General features: G+C 36.7%; 1 protein-coding gene across 2 annotated transcripts in view; it reads right to left on the minus strand.

The window, feature by feature from the left end:
* Window positions 1-4,990: 4,990 nt before the first annotated feature.
* The window catches only part of atp13a3 (ATPase 13A3), a 57,237-nt gene continuing 44,018 nt past the window's right edge, over window positions 4,991-18,209 (minus strand). Inside the window, exons 27-34 of one of the 2 annotated variants that reach the window (XM_048173466.1) lie at window positions 17,845-17,941; window positions 17,610-17,682; window positions 16,283-16,448; window positions 15,924-16,102; window positions 15,429-15,517; window positions 14,188-14,268; window positions 12,096-12,188; window positions 4,991-7,543 (exon numbers count right to left, since the gene is read on the minus strand). In XM_048173466.1, the coding sequence (XP_048029423.1) occupies window positions 7,343-7,543; window positions 12,096-12,188; window positions 14,188-14,268; window positions 15,429-15,517; window positions 15,924-16,102; window positions 16,283-16,448; window positions 17,610-17,682; window positions 17,845-17,941 (979 nt within the window). In that variant the 3' untranslated portion in view covers window positions 4,991-7,342. The remainder of the gene's footprint in view (window positions 7,544-12,095; window positions 12,189-14,187; window positions 14,269-15,428; window positions 15,518-15,923; window positions 16,103-16,282; window positions 16,449-17,609; window positions 17,683-17,844; window positions 17,942-18,209) is intronic. The other variant, XM_048173467.1, reaches the window with a different exon arrangement.

The following is an 18,209-nucleotide window of genomic DNA, read 5'->3' on the forward strand; positions in this document are numbered from 1 at the left end:
AACTAAATCAATATCTCAGAGACAGAGCACACAAGCAAATGCAGTTGGTGCTCAAACAAATCGACCTTGACACTGCTCGGGTCACATGGTCTGCCCGACAAAGAGTTAAAGTTTCTACGAACTCTTACACATAAAATTACTCGGACACATGAGGTAGCCAATCACAACACACCTTTTGGATCCCAGCAGATGAAGAAATATCCCTCTAGTCACGTGGCATTATTGTTAAAAATGTGGTTGAAAACAGTGGAAGATCCTGGTATACTGCTGAACACAAAGGAAGATATTTTTTTTGAAGAATGTGGGAAACTGAACAGTTCTGGGGCACCATTGACTTCCATAGTATTTTTTTTTCTACTATGGAAGTCAATGGTGCCCCAAAGCAGCCTAGTTACAAACTTTCTTCAAAATATCTTAATTTGTGTTCAACAGAACAAAGAAATTTATACAGGTTTGGAACAACTTGAGGGTGAGCAATTGATGACACGATTATCATTTTTGGGTGAACTATCCCTTTAAAGTGTACATTTTCTTTTTGTAGTTTTCAGTGTGAACGCACTACTCACACTATTTATACTTAAAAACGTCATAGAATAGTGCACAAGTACGCGAATTGGGAGGCACCTGTTAATTTATGCTAACAGTGTATTAATACATGCTAGCAAAGTGTTAAATCATGTTAGCAATGTGCTAAACATGCCAAATTCATGTTAATAACGTGTTAAAATAAGCTATCAACATGTTAAAGGGTTAGTTCACCCAAAAATGAAAATTCAGTCATTTATTACTTACCCTCATGCCGTTCCACACTCGTAAGACCTTCGTTAATCTTCAGAACACAAATTAAGATATTTTAGTTGAAATCCGATGGCTCCGTGAGGCCTCCATAGGGAGCAATGGACACTTCCTCTCTCAAGATCCATAAAGGTACTAAAAACATATTTAAATCAGTTCATGTGAGTACAGTGGTTCAATATTAATATTATAAAGCGACGAGAATATTTTTGGAGCGCCAAAAAAACAAAATAACGACTTATTTAGTGATGGCCGATTTCAAAACACTGCTTCAGGAAGATTCGGAGCACAAATGAATCAGTGTATCGAATCATGATTCAGATCGCGTGTCAAACTGCCAACGGCTGAAATCGCGTGACTTTGGCGCTCCGAACAGCAGATTCGACATGCTAATTAATTTGTGCTCTGATGCTTCCTGAAGCAGTGTTTTGAAATCGGCCATCACTATATAAGTCGTTATTTAGTTTTTTTTTTTTGGCGCTCCAAAAATATTCTCGTCACTTTATAATATTAATATTGAACCACTGTACTCACATGAACTGATTTAAATAATTTCTCACCAAAATCTAACAAATGAATGTAATTCAGTAAAATCGCAGACATAGAACATCATACTCTAAGTCAGCGGTTCCCAAACTGGGGTACGCGTACCCCTGGGGGTACGTGAGGTGACAAAAGGGGGTACGCAAACAAAATGCTGAGTAGTTCATTTAATTCTACCTTAAAATTACTTCATCATTTGCAGTCAAAAATGAATGTATCCACAGAAGCAGCATGGATATGATAGATTGCGTGCCGAATCTGCTGCCTTAAATCGCGCTAAATTACTACCGTTCTCGACAATGCACCTTTGTAAAAGTGGGGATTTAACACTTATTCGCATAAAGGACAAATATAAACACAGATAGTGGATTGATATCGATTTAAGGCTCGAACTTTCTTCGATACAAAAACATACCTTGTGTGAGTTCTTGTATTTAATATTGATAACGAGCAAGAATGCAACTGTTCCCAAATATCCACATGACTGCAAAGGTGACATTATTATACAACAGGTCAAAAAATATAACGTACATTTTAAACACAGTAGTAGACTATTTACTGTATTTTGCAATGAAATAATAACGAAAACCACAGCAGAACTACAACACACGTCTGTGTTTCGCGAACAATTCTGCGGCTTTGAACGAATCGTGAGAGTCAATGATTCAGTGATTCATTCACAGCCACTTGCTTCGTTACTGAATGAATGACTCGATGACTCACTCATAAAAACAGTGACTTGCTGCCACCTGCTGGCGGTTTTAGTTTAATATTTAAAAGCTTTACTTAGTTTTACCATCGTTGCATATTTCTCTATTGAACATTTTTTTTGTTTAAAACATTATTTATTTTATAAAATTATTCATAAAGGTAAAAAAAAATGCACTGGAAAATCAATTTAGAGGGCAAATATTGTCCCTTAATGGTAAAGGTGTGACTGCAGTTGAAATGGAAGAGAGGGGGTATGCAGAAGGATGGTGATCCCTTCAGGGGGTACTCCAAGTAAAAAAGTTTGGGAACCACTGCTCTAAGTGATAGTCACACAAGACCAATTCAGTGTCATTTTCCAAATTAGATTTTGTTAACTCTGCTATTTCTTGTACATTTTAGCATTATCGTTGAAAAGATTTGTGTAAGATTTGTTTTCATAGAAAGAAAATACTTTTATTTAGCAAGGACACATTAAATAGATCAAAGATTGCCATTTCAAAAAACACTCTTCTTTTGAAATTTTCATCAAAGAATCCTGAAAAAAGCAGGAGGAATATTTTCAATGAGAAATCTTCAAATTACGCAAATCAGAGTGATTTCTGAAGGATCATGCAACACTGAAGACTGGAGTAATGATGCTGAAAATTCAGTTGCCATCACGGGAATAAATTACATTTTAAAAATATATTAAAACAGGAAAAATAGGACTTTATATTGTAATAATTTTCATATTTTATTAATTACATATAGTATAGCAGATAAATAAAATAATGTTAAGAAAAATTAAACCGTCAAAGTCTATTTGCACTAGATGTGCTGGTTTCAGCCTCATCAGCGGCTGCAGTCATGACCTAAAATTTAAACACCTGCGATCACAAACTACCTGCTAATGCACTCGCATTCATGTAAAGTAGCCTTGTTGACAGGTTTGGGTGAGTTAAGGCAAAACACACAATATATAGTACCTTCAATGGCCTTAGATGGCGATATCGCTTCTTTATATCAGAAACTGCTGCAGAAAAAGTTAGGTGCCATGCAAAATGTAATTGCATTACACATCACAAATGTATTGGATTAAAAAGTACATTTACTTGCTCAAAAATGTAGTCAAGAGAGTAAAAGTTGCCAATATCTTCGATATTCAGTACAACTACAAAGAAGCCAATAAGATACTTAAGAACAGTAACTAATTACATTTACTCAAATACTTTACACCTCTGTATAAATGCAGCATTGGTGAGCATAAGAGACTTTTTGACATCACAAAACAAAAAAGGTAATGGAAAAAAAAGGTAATCGTTTATGATAATTTATTTTCAATATGAAGACACCAGTCACACCAGTGAAATTGCCCCTGTATTGAAAATGAATGACAAATTATCAATTAAAAAGTGAACCCAAAGTCAAAAGATACTGCTTATTTGCATAAAGTTGATACGAGAACCAATTTAGTTTGGTTTCCATTGGGAGATTGATTGACAGGCGATCTAACCAAACATAACACCGAATCCACTGTTAAGTCCGACAAAGCTGTCAGAAAGTAGATTAACATCGATGGACTTGAACTTGAAAAATGGTATGCACTGACGTCTTTCCATGGTTGAAACGGCATTCCTTCTGATGTTCATTCATGTTTATTTGATACTATAAATTAACCAAAAGGAAGAGATGATCAGTTCACGAGCCGCTTGAACTAATGCGCAACAGCGATCTGTCACGACACATTAAATTTCTTTAAAAAATTACAAAATTTTAAATTTTAGACTGTTTCATATCAAAAGTAACCTGCTCTGTCTTGTCTGTTGATGCATTGACAGTGCCCTCTTTGCTCTGCAATGAATTTTTCCACTGGGTGAAAATGCGTGGCATGAGAGTCATGGCTTGTCATACATAGCAACAGTAACTAAAGGGGGCGGGTCTTTGCGAACGGTAAACATTGCTTGTTGCACCCTGGGTAGGACATGGAAAAAATAAGTAATGAACAATAAAACAAGCAATAAAGTCAGCTAAACATCTAAAGAGCTTCCCATACCCCATGTTACAGAAACATGCTGATAGCAATGAACAATAAGAATATTCTGTTTTCGCTATTTATTGCAGATCAGTAAGGGGGGAGAAAAAAGCAAAGGAAAACTTACAATATTTATTAAGGCAAATAAAATAAAAAATGACATATTAAAAACAAAGCAGCAATCACAAATTTACATCTCTACAAAAAATAAAACGTGGTGGGACTTATATATCATCTACTGAACATCACCAAGAATACTGACCCACTTGATTTTCCATATTTATTTATTCAGCATTAATCATTACAAATACACACATTTCCCTGAGGAAATTAACCACTCCAGCTTTAAAATAACCAGTGGCTGAACTTTTGCTCATGTTTGATGACACCTTCGTTCTCACACAAAAATGAATATGACATACGGTACAAAATTAAGCAAAAGGAGTAATTGTGTATTTAATGATCTCCAGTAATCAAACACTCTTTTTCCTGTGCGTTTGTATTCATAACTGCAGATATGACATACAGATGACATGAACATGGCCCCAGTTTTGGAAAACTCATTTTTCAGCACATATATGATTGCTATGGAATTTAAAGGGATAGTATACCCAAAAATAAAAATTCTGTCATCATTTACTTAACTAAGTTGCTGGTCCTCATTGACTTCCATAGTATAATTTTTTTTGCATACTATGGAAGTCAATGAGGACCAACAACTGTTTGGTTACCAACATTCTTCAAAATATCTTCTTTTGTGTTCAACAGAACAAAGAAATTCATACATGTTTTGAACAACTTAAGGGTAAATTACAGAATTTTCATTTTTGGGTCAACTATCCCTTTAAAGAGTGACATGACGGATATTTCAGTGTTCATCTGCAGGTGTAAAAGTGAACAAAACCAACAAAAATGTGCATAAGGTGCAGGTTTGTTATTGTGAGAGGATTTAATGATATTCTCCGAATAGAGCAGCAACCTACTGCCTCCTAGAGGAAGAGAAACTGATTGCCACACCACACAGTTCAGATCAAGACAAACTAAACAATTTAAATAAAACAAAAAATAATTACATCAGCATTAACAATACAAATAATAAAAAAAAAAGAAAAGAAAAGAAAATAATTTAACATTTCCCAATCCCAAAAGCATTCAACATTGCATTCACATTTAAGAACATACATTTAAAAAACAAAACAAACAAACAAAAAAAAAAAACAGATCGCCGTGTTTGTTTAACCATCCGGGCTCAGTAGATGGTGCGAGTAGATGCTTTGAAAAGGTTGTTTATAAAAATAATACATCGTATATTTGTTAGTGTCACCCAGGTCAATAACAGCAAGGTGATTTGTTGTTGCCTCATTCAAGGAATGCCCAGCAAACAGGCGTTTATGATAGATACAAATACAACATCGGACAAATACGGCTGAAAAGAACACATTGCAAATATGCCAGATGATCAATACCATTTCAAACATCAAACAGTACCAAAGTATTGCAGAAATGGAGCAATAAAAAGACAGACAAATTTAGCCCTTTTTCAGATTAAACTGAAGAATTAAAAATGCCCCATATACAGCAAAACACATCAACAAGAACTTAAAGACCAAACAATAAATAAATGCAAACATGAAGGAAAACCTGTGATTAGACTGTTGGATTACTGTTTGAACTTCAATGTTTGCACATCTCGTTCCATCATATTCAAAGTACATTTCATTTCAAGGTTCATGTAGAACATGTAGATCTTTAATATTCTGTTACCTCACATATGAATTAATTATTAAATGAAGTGCTGTCTAGAAGACATGCGATTGATATTTTCTTTTATAATAGTACAATTTTACTATTAATCATTTCCCATTTGAGACTTTTTTTTTTTGCAAACAAAGGCATGAAACTTGCCTCAGAATGACTGACCAAAACTCTTCAAAATGCACTATGAATGGCTTGGATATTTCAGATGAGCAACAATACAAACTGTCAGTGTAAAGAAAAAACAAAGGTGATCACCTGATATTGCTTAGTGGTTCTTTTCAGAAAACACCACATGTAAAATTATATGAAAAACATGTTTTTTTTTTTTTTTTTCTTTCTTCAAAATACAAATAATACCAAAAAAAAAGGCAGTGAGACAAGCCTACAAGTTGAGGATAGTTGAAATGCACTGTATAAATTATGTAAATAAATCACATCTGGAAAAAGGGGAGAGATCATCAACAGATTTCGAACCTTTAAATTATTGTTTAGGAGGAAAAATGTTGCTTTGTTTCCTAGATTAGCAGCAACACCAAAGTCATGCACAAGTAATACTGTTAACTGGCCAATTCTGAGAGATTTTAATCGGCAACTTGCTTTGATTTGGATTGCAAAATTTGAACATACAATTGTCAGATACACAACAAAAGGACTCCAGTTTAAAGCTCTATCATTTGTACTTTTCCAAATGTGACCTATTTCTCAATGAAGCCCCTTTCCTCTTGATGGCGTTTCAGATGCGTCGTTTTCAACAAAATCGGTAAAAAGTTTCAGGATGGATCAAATCAAAACCAATCACCAAATACCGCGCCAGGAGAAGTGAACAAACCACAAACAACTTTCACAATGTTTGGCCTTCCACAACTGAATCCCACCTCCATTCTTCCATGGGAAGAGATATGAAAAGTAAAGATCAAGTATAATTATATATCTACGTCGATATATTTTTAAAAACGAGCTGGCTGAAAACGAAGCTGGATCTTGGATTCTGTGAGCCACTAGAGTTTGGTTTGTCCCGCATGCAGCGATGGTTTCCAAAGCGTTAGCATGCAGCCCCTGTAGAGATGATGCACTACAGACTACATTAACAGGATGACGCTTGAAATCCAGTGAAGAGCCTCCTTGATATCTGTTGGAGAAAAGGTGATGTTCATGGAGAAGGTGATCTGGAGAGCCACATTTGGTAATGAGTTCAATGACTTTGCGGTCTAACATAATGTCTTAAGGGAACATCGGTGACGTGTTGACAAACCGCACACCTGTGTGGGCGGGGCTTCCACAGTTCCCAGCCTGTGAACCCCGCCCCTTAAAAAAAATCATCTTGAGCAGCAGAAATCAAGAGAAAAATCGAAGAAGAGAGGCAACAAAACCTCGAAATATCTCCAAAGTTTTATTAAAAGCTCTCTCCGTTGCAGGGTTTTGTTTTTGGTGTCTTTTTCGTATCCATTTTAACAAAATTGTTAAATTCGACAGTGTTTAGAGAACTCCCTGGTGGTTTGGACGTGCAATACAGAGTGTGAAATGCTAGGAAACAGCCTCGATCTGGTAGGAGCAGTCGTCCGGATGAGGGGCGGGTTTGGCTTCAGTAGTGCTCTTAGGTTTGGGAGGCCAGTCGGGATCTACGCTCAGCTCTTGGGCCAGGTGCATGTACCGAGCCTTGGGCACTTTTCTCCGTCGGTAGCACAGACAGGAGAGGCATTTAGATCCTAACCGGTCTATTCCTTCCTACAGACACACATATACACACATCGGAGAAGAACACAGGGGAGTTTTTTTGATCCTTTTCTTCAAAAGACAGAATTCAAACTTGTAATGGAATCACTGTAAACTACAACAAAATGAAATGAGATATTAATATTCATCTGCAGAAACAATGTCAGAGCCTTTGGTCTGTCTGTAGAGTATGTCATGCCTCTGAGCACATGCAAGGGTAATATTGACTCTTTATTCTTATCCAAATTAATACCAATATTCAATGAAATATACATTTTTGCTTTAGCTCAAAAGAATGTTCCGGGTTCAAATCCATGGCATGCTGTCAGTTACCACAGAAAATATCTTTGACTTGTCATTAGGGCTGTAACGATATGCGATATGAAACCGAAATCGCGATACGCAGGTCCACGAACCTGTATCGCGATGTGAGAAGGCAGAATCGCGACACACCCCTTCCAACTCCCAGAGTTATCCTTCCTGTCCAGATCCAATGCTACCACATTTTTAAATTACTATAAGTATTAGGGGTGTAACGATTTATCGTAGATGGTGTGTCTCAATCAGCTCTCTAGTTCAGTAAGTGTTTCGGGCACACATTGAATCTTGCAAGCAGGTTTAAACGTTTCTCATGTCAGTCTCTTGCATGGTCGCGTGAGAAAAGTCGTGGCTTTCTTTCACCGCAGTGCACAGCACCAGCTGTGCTCACAGAAAAGCAAAAGACGCTTGCGATGCTTTGCTTTAAGAAGTTCTGTGGGGCCGTTCACATATTGCGTCTTTTCCGCGTGCAAGTCAGTTATTATTTTCAAATGTAGCCGCGCGGCAGGCGCGCTCATAATGGGATCAACGCGGTCGCGACGCGCATGCAATTCTCAACTTCTCAGAATGCCGCAAGCGCACCGCAGGTCGTGTGACAAGAATCAACCGATCAGCTATGGCCTTTCCGTAACAAAACATCAAAAGCTCAGCCGAACAGCTGATCATAGCTGTACATGGTGTTATTTATATCTTATCTCCATCAATATATCTCGTCGTAAAACTAATGCAAGGGCTAGAAATCATTTATCCTTTGCAGAAACATCCTGATCCTCTTGGAGAGCTCAGTTCATGGTTGCATAGCAACGACCGACGCCACGGGAGCGCAAGCGCTTTGGAAAGGAGAAGCGGTGCGGCCGCGCCTTCCACGCGTTTTTAGACGCGACATGTGAACGGCCCCTATTCATAATTCTAAGTTCATGTTAAATTTAACATTTTTTTTCAGTGACAGACAGCCCTATTCAACTGTTAATTTGAATACAGAAGGTTTTTATTAAAATTTTATATTTATTTATTTTATTGAAATGTGATCTTGTATGTACAACAAGGAAAATTATTGAAATTTGTTCATGTTTTTTTAATAAATCTTGTTTGAATTTCAGTTTCATTTTGTTCAAAATATCGTGATACGTATCGTATCGTGAACTCCGTATCGAGATACGTATCGTATCGTGACCTGAGCGTATCGTTACACCCCTACTTGTCATAAGTTTTTAAAACAAGCATATGTGCTTGCAATGCAAAATCCAAATACAAAATATATGGGGAATGACACTGCATTGTGATAAATGTTCAGTTTAAAAAGACTTGCTCATTATATGAGTTAAAATGGAACTAGTGAGACAAAACCACATACTAAACTAATGTTTGTAAAATGTGCATAAAGCCCCATTACTATAAAACATTTTTGCTTGTTTTAACAATCTGAGGGCTTGAAATTATTTTGTGGTAATCGAAGGCAGGCCACACAGATACTGTCAATAGAGCTCATTTTAAACCCGGAACATTCCTTTAAAAGGAATATTCCAGGTTATTTGCAATCTAAAGTCTATTATTATAACTTAATGACAACTTAAAAAAAAATAACCTGGTTACTTTCTCATTATCAGTGTTATTATTCTTAACTAAAACTATTAAAATGTGTTTTCAGTAACTGAAATGAAAAAAAAAATTAAAACTTAAACTACTAAAATTACTAAAACTGAAATAATTAGTTAATAAAAAATAAAATTATGACTAAAAAGTACAATACTAAAACACTAAGGGCCCTATCATACAATGCAATGCGACGCGGGCGCAACGCAAGTGTTTTCTGCACTTGTGTCAAATGCATTTGCGCGCCCATGGGCGTGCTGGTCTGAAAACGAGGTGTGTTGAGGCGCGTTGTTGGCGTGTTGCTATTTTGAGGCAACTGAAATAGACTGCAGAGTATATGCTTTTTGTGCACATGCATATAGGCGCATATTACTAACGCGCTCTTTAAATAAAAAAATACTGTGCCATTGACTTTAGACCAGGTTTCAGCTGGTCAATGGCGCAGTATTTTTTTTGTTATAATAGCGAATCCACCATGGCGTGAGCGCACCTGGCTTTTAAAGTGAATGGGAAATGATACTCTGATTGGTTTATTGCATGTTACGTCCAAAACACACCCATTACTCATTAAAGGTGGTACAGAGGATGTTTTCGTCGACTGAGTTTTTGAAATGAGCGCATGCGGAAGAACAACCCCCCTCCTTCAGTGTTTGTTTACCACCGGCATTCGCTGTGTTATTAAGCCAGGCACACAGTTAACGACTAGCTAAAACATTCTAAGACTGTGCTCAACATACAGTGATTGTTTCCTGCTCCTGAAGCAGATTTATATACTTTCACAAGGAATTTGAACACCGACTGTAATCGCAGACAGAAACGCAACTGGCTCTGACTGGACGCGTTTGAGCGCGATCAGTCATAAGTATCAATTTACATTCATAATCGGCCTTACAATCGTTAAGTGTGTGCGCGACCTAAAGCCGTGGATTCATTATGTCGGACTCACCGCAGGTGACTCATAATCTGCAGTTGTTACTCCTGTCTCCTGACAAAAACATTGCATGCGGCGCCTGTGGAGTGTGGAAAGTTACTAGAGCGCGCAGCCGCGCGTCTCTCACAAGGAACGTCATGGCAGTGATTGACAAGCCAGAGGGCCAATCGTTTACGCGATGATCGCATAAACGATTGGCTGATGTTTTTAAGTCCCTATCTCGTGCACAGATGATGTATATTAATATTATTCCTTTCAGTGCACCTAATAAATAGTCTTTCATCAGTTAGTAAAGACAGTTTCAAGTAACATTGCAAAAATGTATAAAACAAAACATCCTCTGTACCACCTTTAAGAGAATAGGTACAACCCTTTTAGATCATGTGCTGGGTGTGGCGACCATTTTTCCCTTCGTTAAACTAGTAAAAGTGGACTCGGACACGGCCAAAGCGCACTTGCGCCGTGCGCTCTAGATCATATGCTTAGATCGTTAAAATAGGGCCTTAAATATAGTATAATACTAAAATAACACTATCTGTGTTAACACTATTTGTAACTTGAAGTTCCATCCACTGACAAAAACAGTCCCACTTTAAAAGGATGATTTAAGCAAGTATAAATTATTTGTCTGTGATCGTCGACAGCAGGCCACAAACTTGTTTTGAACCCTGAACATTCATTTAAAGGAATATTCTGAGTTATTTACATTTTAAAGGGGATCTATCACGCCCCTTTTTACAAGATGTAATATAAGTCTCAAGTGTCCCCAAAATGAGTCTGAAGTTTCAGCTCAAAATACCCCACAGATCATTTTGTATACCATGTTGTAAATGCCCATTTTTGAGTGGAAGTAACTTTTTAGCACCCCCCTTTTTAGCACAGATACTCCACCAAAAACTAACTACGACAACCGTTCAAAAGTTTGGGATCCTAAGATTTTTAACTGTTTTTGTAAGAAGTCCCGTATGCTTACCAAGACTGCATTTATTTGAGTAAAAACAGTAATATTGTGAAATATTAACACAATTTAAAATAACCACTTTCCATTTTAATACATTTTAAAATGTAATTTATTCCTGTGGGGACAAGGCTGAAAACAAACAAAAACTCACTGACCCCAAACTTTTTAACAATAGCGTAGATTAACAAATAAACTGGTTGCTTTTCAACAAGGACTGCTAACCATAAGTATAAAAATTGTCCCAACTTCAAAAATGCTTTCCACAGACATTAAGTTGCAAACAACCCAGAATATTCCTTTAACCAAACCAGATGCTTTATAAACACACAAAACACAATGTATCAGAACTTCAGTGCAAGTTTTGCAATTCACTATGTTAGACGTTAAACATTGCTTTGTTTGGCACATACCTGCAGTGTCATTCCAAACACGCAGTTTAAACAGACGCATAGCTTACACATGTATGCAGTAGTTGCCACTACAGAAGGAGCATTAGAGGAAAATGGGGGGGAGGGGGAGAGTGGGGTAATCGTGAGCCCCCGGAGAATGACAAAACAAGAGTCCCCACAGGGGGCACTAGAGAGCGTTCAGAAAAATCATGTTGGCGCATGCAAGGCCAAACGTTAAAACAGGGTGTTGGGTGAGAGAGAGAGAGAGAGGGAGAGAGAGAGGGAGGAAGGAAAGAGCGGGGGAAAAGAGTGAAAGTGGACACCAGGAAGTGAAAAGGCAACGGTCAACAGAAGTGTCAGATTTTTCCCAACCTGTGGTGTCGGGCCTGCAGGGGAGACGCCATAGCTTCCCTGCTTGTCTCTGCTGAACACATGCTTCCAAAAGATGACATCAAGCACGACGGTCTAAAGAATATCGCAGTAGGGCGGAAAGAATGAAGAGAGCTACGGATCACATGGCTAGCAAAAGATTTATGGTCATCAATTGTTTCTGCTTTTTCCTTGTCAAGAGCAAAACTAAATACATTTTTTCTAGAAAGGGCAGTGATTTTTTTTTTTTTTTGGATTGTGTGTTAGTTAAAAAGAAATAGAGGGATGCAAGAGAATTATGTTATTCTGCCCTAAAAATAATCAGTTCATTGGCAATGAATGAACATACAGTGAGATCACAGGATCGGGTCCCGCTGATTGGCTGCTGGAGTCTAGTGTTCTACTGATTAACAGGGGAGAGAGAACGGCTGAGAAGGGTTGTGACCCGTAGTCCGCACCAGGAAGTCGGCGGGATCTAGAGGCGAAGCAAACAGCCGCTATGCCACTACGATGATTGCTGGCATTTCTTAATTAGCGTGAGGAGTTTGCCCAAAGAGGAGTAATTTGACCTTTTCTTTGGGATTCAGAGGCAGAAGGAGCTGCTGATGGAAATCAGACACGCTGTACAATTCATGGCTTAGTTGGATATGTAGGTCAAAATATAACTTTCCTTATCCTGTGAATCAGCCTCAGCAGAGCAGATGGAATTTACTTTTGTATAGGGATGGGAATCGCAAGAAATCTCTGCTCCTTCCATTCTTTAAAGATTCTTTTAGTGCTTTTCAGGATTAACTACTGATCCTAATACTTTTATACAGTATTTTTTGTATATAATATAATATAATATAATATAATATAATATAATATAATATAATATAATATAATATAATATAATATAATATAATATAATATAATATAATATAATATAATATAATATAGTGCTGTCAAATGATCAATTGCGATTAATCACATCCAAAATAAAAGTTTGTTTACATAATGTGTGTATTGTGTATATTTATTACGTATATATATACACACACATGCATGTATATATTTAACAAAAATAGTATAATATATAAAATATAAATACAATTATATATAAATATTATAGAAGAATATTTCTTAAATATATGCATGTCTGTGTGTGTATTTATATTTACATAATAAATACACAGTATACACAACATTATGTAAGTACAAACTTAAAAACTTTAAAATATTTAAAATAAAATAAATAACAGTTACTAATACTATTTTAAAGGGATATTTCACCCAAAAATGGAAATTTTGTCATCACTTACTCACCCTCAAGTTCTTCAAACCTGCTGAACACAAAAAGATGATATTTTAAAGAATGTTGGTTATTAAACAGTTGATGGTAGCCATTGACGTCCATAGAAGGGAAAAAAAAAAAAAAATACTATGGAAGTCAGTGGCTACCATCAACTGTCTGGTTACAAACATTCTTTAAAATATCTTCTTTTGTGTTCAACATAAGAAAGAAACTCGTACAGTTTTGGAACAACATGAGGGTGAGAAAGTGATGAGAAAATTTTTGGGTGAACTATCCCTTTAATTCAGTAATCGCTTCAAATACTATAGTGATCAAACCATTTTAGGCAGATGAGTTTGAAGCTCTTTTGGCTCAAGTATTCACTGATTTATAAGAGTCATTTGTTCTGACAATAGAACATGAATAATTATTTTATATATACATGAAGTTGTGTTTAAAGAACCAGCTCTTGATTCCCAACCCTATTTTTGTGTTGTTGTGTTTTTCTGTAGGAGTGTACATGCCATCAAGTACAATTGAGGGTTTTAATTGGGTTACAGCAAGAGCAGTGTGTTATTGACCCTGGCTGAAGGGTCCACTACATCTGACAGTCACATCCTATAAGAAAATGTATCATCCATAATATAGTACTGTACTTCCCCAAATACTGTATATATGAACTAGCAATAGAATTACATAATGATTAATTCCCCCAACATTGATTTTAACAAAAATGACCAGATTGAAATGCAATTTCTTTTCATAAGTGAATATCCACAACAAATAATGTGGCAGATGTAAGAGTCTGATGTTCCCGCTTACCTCGACGAACACACACACTAAGGTGTTGCCCAGCACGATAAGCACCATAGCCACACGCCAGCTCAAAGGAACACACTCAAGCTGAGGAGAACAGAGACAATGTAAAGAACTTTTTAAAACATGTAGTACAATCAGTAAGATTTTTGTTTTGTTTTTTTGAAAGAAGTGAATACAGTACTTTTATTCAACAAAGGTGCATTCAATTGATCCAATAACAGTTAAAGGGATAGTTTACCCAAAAATGAAAATTTTATGTTTATCTGCTTACCCTCAGCGCATCCAAGATGTAGGTGTCTTTGTTTCTTCAGTAAAACACAAATTATGATTTTTAACTGCAACCGCTGCCGTCTGTCAGTGGTATAATGCAAGTCAGCGGGAACTTGGACTATAAGAGTAAATAAAACACGACAGACAAATCCAAATTAAACCCTGCGGCTCGTGACGACACATTGATGTCTTAAGACACGAAACGATCGGTTTGTGCGAGAAACCGAACATGTCCAACTGTGTTCATCACTCGATTCGTGAGGTCTGATCGCGCTCTGACAGCGGCAGTGATGTCTCGCACATATACTTCAATTAGTGCAAGACATCACTGCCGTTGTCAGAGCGTGATCAGACCTTACGAATCGAGTGATGAATGCAGTTGGACAGTGGTGTATTAGAGGTAAAAAATGATATAAATACTGTTCGGTTTCTCGTACAAACCGATCGTTTCGTGTCTTAGGACATCAATGTGCCGTCACGAGCCGCAGGGTTTCATTTGGATTTGTCTGTCGTGTTTTATTTACTCTTATAGACCAAGTTCCCGCTGACTTGCATTATACCACTGACAGACAGCAGCGGTTGGAGTTAAAAATCATCATTTGTGTTCTAATGAAGAAACGACGACACCTACATCTTGGATGCCCTGGGGGTAAGCAGATAAACATCAAATTTTCATTTTTGGGTGAACTATCCCTTTAAGACATTTATAACGTTGCAAAAGATTTCTATTTCAACTAAATGAATGGATTTCACAAAAATATGTAGCAGTGTCTTTAACATTGATTATAATAAGAAATGTTTCCTGAGCAGCAAATCAACATATTAGAATGATTTCTAAAGGATCATGTGACACTAAAGAGTAATGAAACTGAAAATTCAGCTTTAATAAAAATTATTAATAAATAATAAAGTGATAATTATTCAAACAATAGGACATTGATTATCTAAAGGAATCAATTAAGAAACAACTGTACCTCCAAAAATTTATAGATTCCAGAGACTGGGACAAACATGATGAAAAACAGGAAAACGGTGAGAATTAAAGCAGAAAGAACAAACGGCCCTGAAAGAAACAAAACAGACACCCAGAATCAGTCAATGAACAGTAACTGAGAACTAGATTTGCCTCTCCTCTGTCAAATCAATTCAAATTCAATATGCAATATGCAAATATTACAATGATATCACTTGTTTATTTTTTGTTGTTGATTTTTTTTTTTTTTTTGACATTTAAGAGTCAATTGAAATGTTCAAAATGTACTCTTAAACTTAAAACATTATATAAAAATATTAAATATTACTTAAAATATTACATACTGAAAATACTGTATGCATAAAATCGGGAGAAAAATAATATAAAAAAATTGTGATTATTAATTATAAATAAGGGATTTCAAAACATTTCTGCCTTCTGAGTTGTATGTTACACTGTATTGTGAACACATAAATTGGAAAAACTTCATCCTTACAGTTCTTGTAGCTGGGCTGGCGGAAAGGTTTTCCTTTGGAGAAAACAATGGCAACAATGAGGTACTGAAAAGAGGAGACGAAGAAGAGTGTGGTATTCACATCACTCTTGATATTTTCTTCAGTATTTGTAGAGTTAGTGGAGTTTTCCATGTGATGGGGAGCAGAGCATTTGTAGAAACTATAAATTACAGAACAAGCAAATGAAAAACAATTATTAGATTGTTTTTAATGCAACTAAGATTAGAAAAAACAAACATCCGTTGTTCTCTCTGAAAACAATATGAAGACTGTCTGAATGTCTTGCAGTACCACTAATGATCTGCAGGAGTCTGCATTGGAGGCAGTGTACCATACTCACTCTGGCTTGGAGTACCAGTCGAATTTTTGGATCAAGAGAAAGGCCATGATCTGGAAACCCAGGCAAATGAGAATCTGGGTCAAAACTGAGAAGAGGAGAGGACCTGAGACAAGACCGGAGGGAGGTCTTTGGGCAACGAGCTCCTTCCATGCGGAGTTCAAACTCACTAGGAATGAGAGGGGGGGGCAGTAACAAAGTAGTTTTACTATGAGAGAAATTAACCAAACAGCTTAAAGGGTTAGGGTCATTAATTACTCACCCTCATGTCGTTCCACACCCGTAAGACCTTCGTTCATCTTCGGAACACAAATTAAGATATTTTTGATAAAATCCGCTGGCTCAGTGAGGTCTCTATTGCCAGCAAGTTAATTTACACTTTCAGATGGCCAGAAAGCTACTAAAGACATAATTAAAACAGTTCATGTGACTACAGTGGTTCCACCTTAATATCATAAAGCGACTAGAATAACGAGAATAGCGCCAAAAAAAACCAAAATAATGACTTTTCAACAATATATAGTGATGGGCGATTTCAAAACACTGCTTCGAATCTTTTGTTTCGAATCAGTGATTCGGATCGCGTGTCAAACTGCTGAAATCACGTGACTTTGGAGCATAAATGTATAAGTTTCAGTAATAAAAAAAACGTATTCTCATCGCTTCATAACATTGAGGTTGAACCACTGTAGTCACATGAACTTTTTTAAATATGTCTTTAGTAGCTTTCTGGGCCTCGAAATTGGTTACGACGCTGCTGTTTATAGGGAGGTCAGAAAGCTCTTGGATTTCATCAAAAATATCTTGTGTTCTGAAGATGAAGGAAGGTTTGGAACGACATGAGGATGAGTACTTGATGACAAAATTTTCATTTTTGGGTGAACTAACTCTTTAAGTACTTGATTTGTGCACTTCATCCACCACTGCTTACGGTTTATTATTAATGTACCTCAATTTCCATGAGCTCAAACTCTTAAAGTTAAATCTAAATGCTTATTGACAACATGAAATCAGATTGGCTATTTACTCTATAATTTATTTCTCTGATCTTATGATGCAATGAAATCACAATGGATACTATATGGAACAGTCCTATATTATTTCCTACGTAATGTTCTGTGTTCCTCTACTATTTCACATTTGTTTAATTAAATTCAATGAGAAATGCATCGTGGAGGTTGAAAGGTTCAAACCCGATTATCAGAATCCACTAATCTGCCTTATTGCATAATTCATAAAAACTGAAAAGATCGAACAGACTAATAAAACAGGCACTGCTGAGCTAAATTTGAGCTGAACAAGAAAGACATTACAGATGATCATTACTCACTGGTGAAGACAATTAGAAGAATGATGGCTATGTCGATGAAGAGAAACTGGAAGTCGCCCAGGTTACTGCCAATCTGAAATGCATTATTAATGGATCAGGGTTGTATAAGCAACCTCAGCGAGAAACCTCAGTTACTCACAAACACAATCTGTCTTCAAGCACAGAAAACCAAGTAAAATATGTATAATAACTACAATTCAGTGAATTGTTGTGGTTGAAATTGTGGGGAACTTACGGAGTAGAGAAGGGCAACACTGAGGCACTGAATAATACTGTACAGAGCCATGAACTTAAACACACAGAAGGAGGTGATGAGAGCCGCTCGTCCCTCCCTGTGGAGAAACAACACGTGTGAGACTCTACAAATGAGACATTTTGTACATTTGTCATTGGGAAAAACTGTCTACAATGTTGAAGGCCACAATAGGCACCCTCATCAACTCCAACTGATTCATATTCAAACCATTTCATTTTGAGGCACATCAGCATCAAAGCTAACTCAGCGTCATAAGCAGTTTCCAAAGAAACTAAGAAACCTAGCCATCAACAAAATGTCCTGTCTCTCTTGTGGTTCAGTAAAGGTTCAATAAGCGATTTCTG

Source organism: Megalobrama amblycephala, linkage group LG21 (genome assembly GCF_018812025.1).
Source record: "Megalobrama amblycephala isolate DHTTF-2021 linkage group LG21, ASM1881202v1, whole genome shotgun sequence".
NCBI lineage: Eukaryota > Metazoa > Chordata > Actinopteri > Cypriniformes > Xenocyprididae > Megalobrama > Megalobrama amblycephala.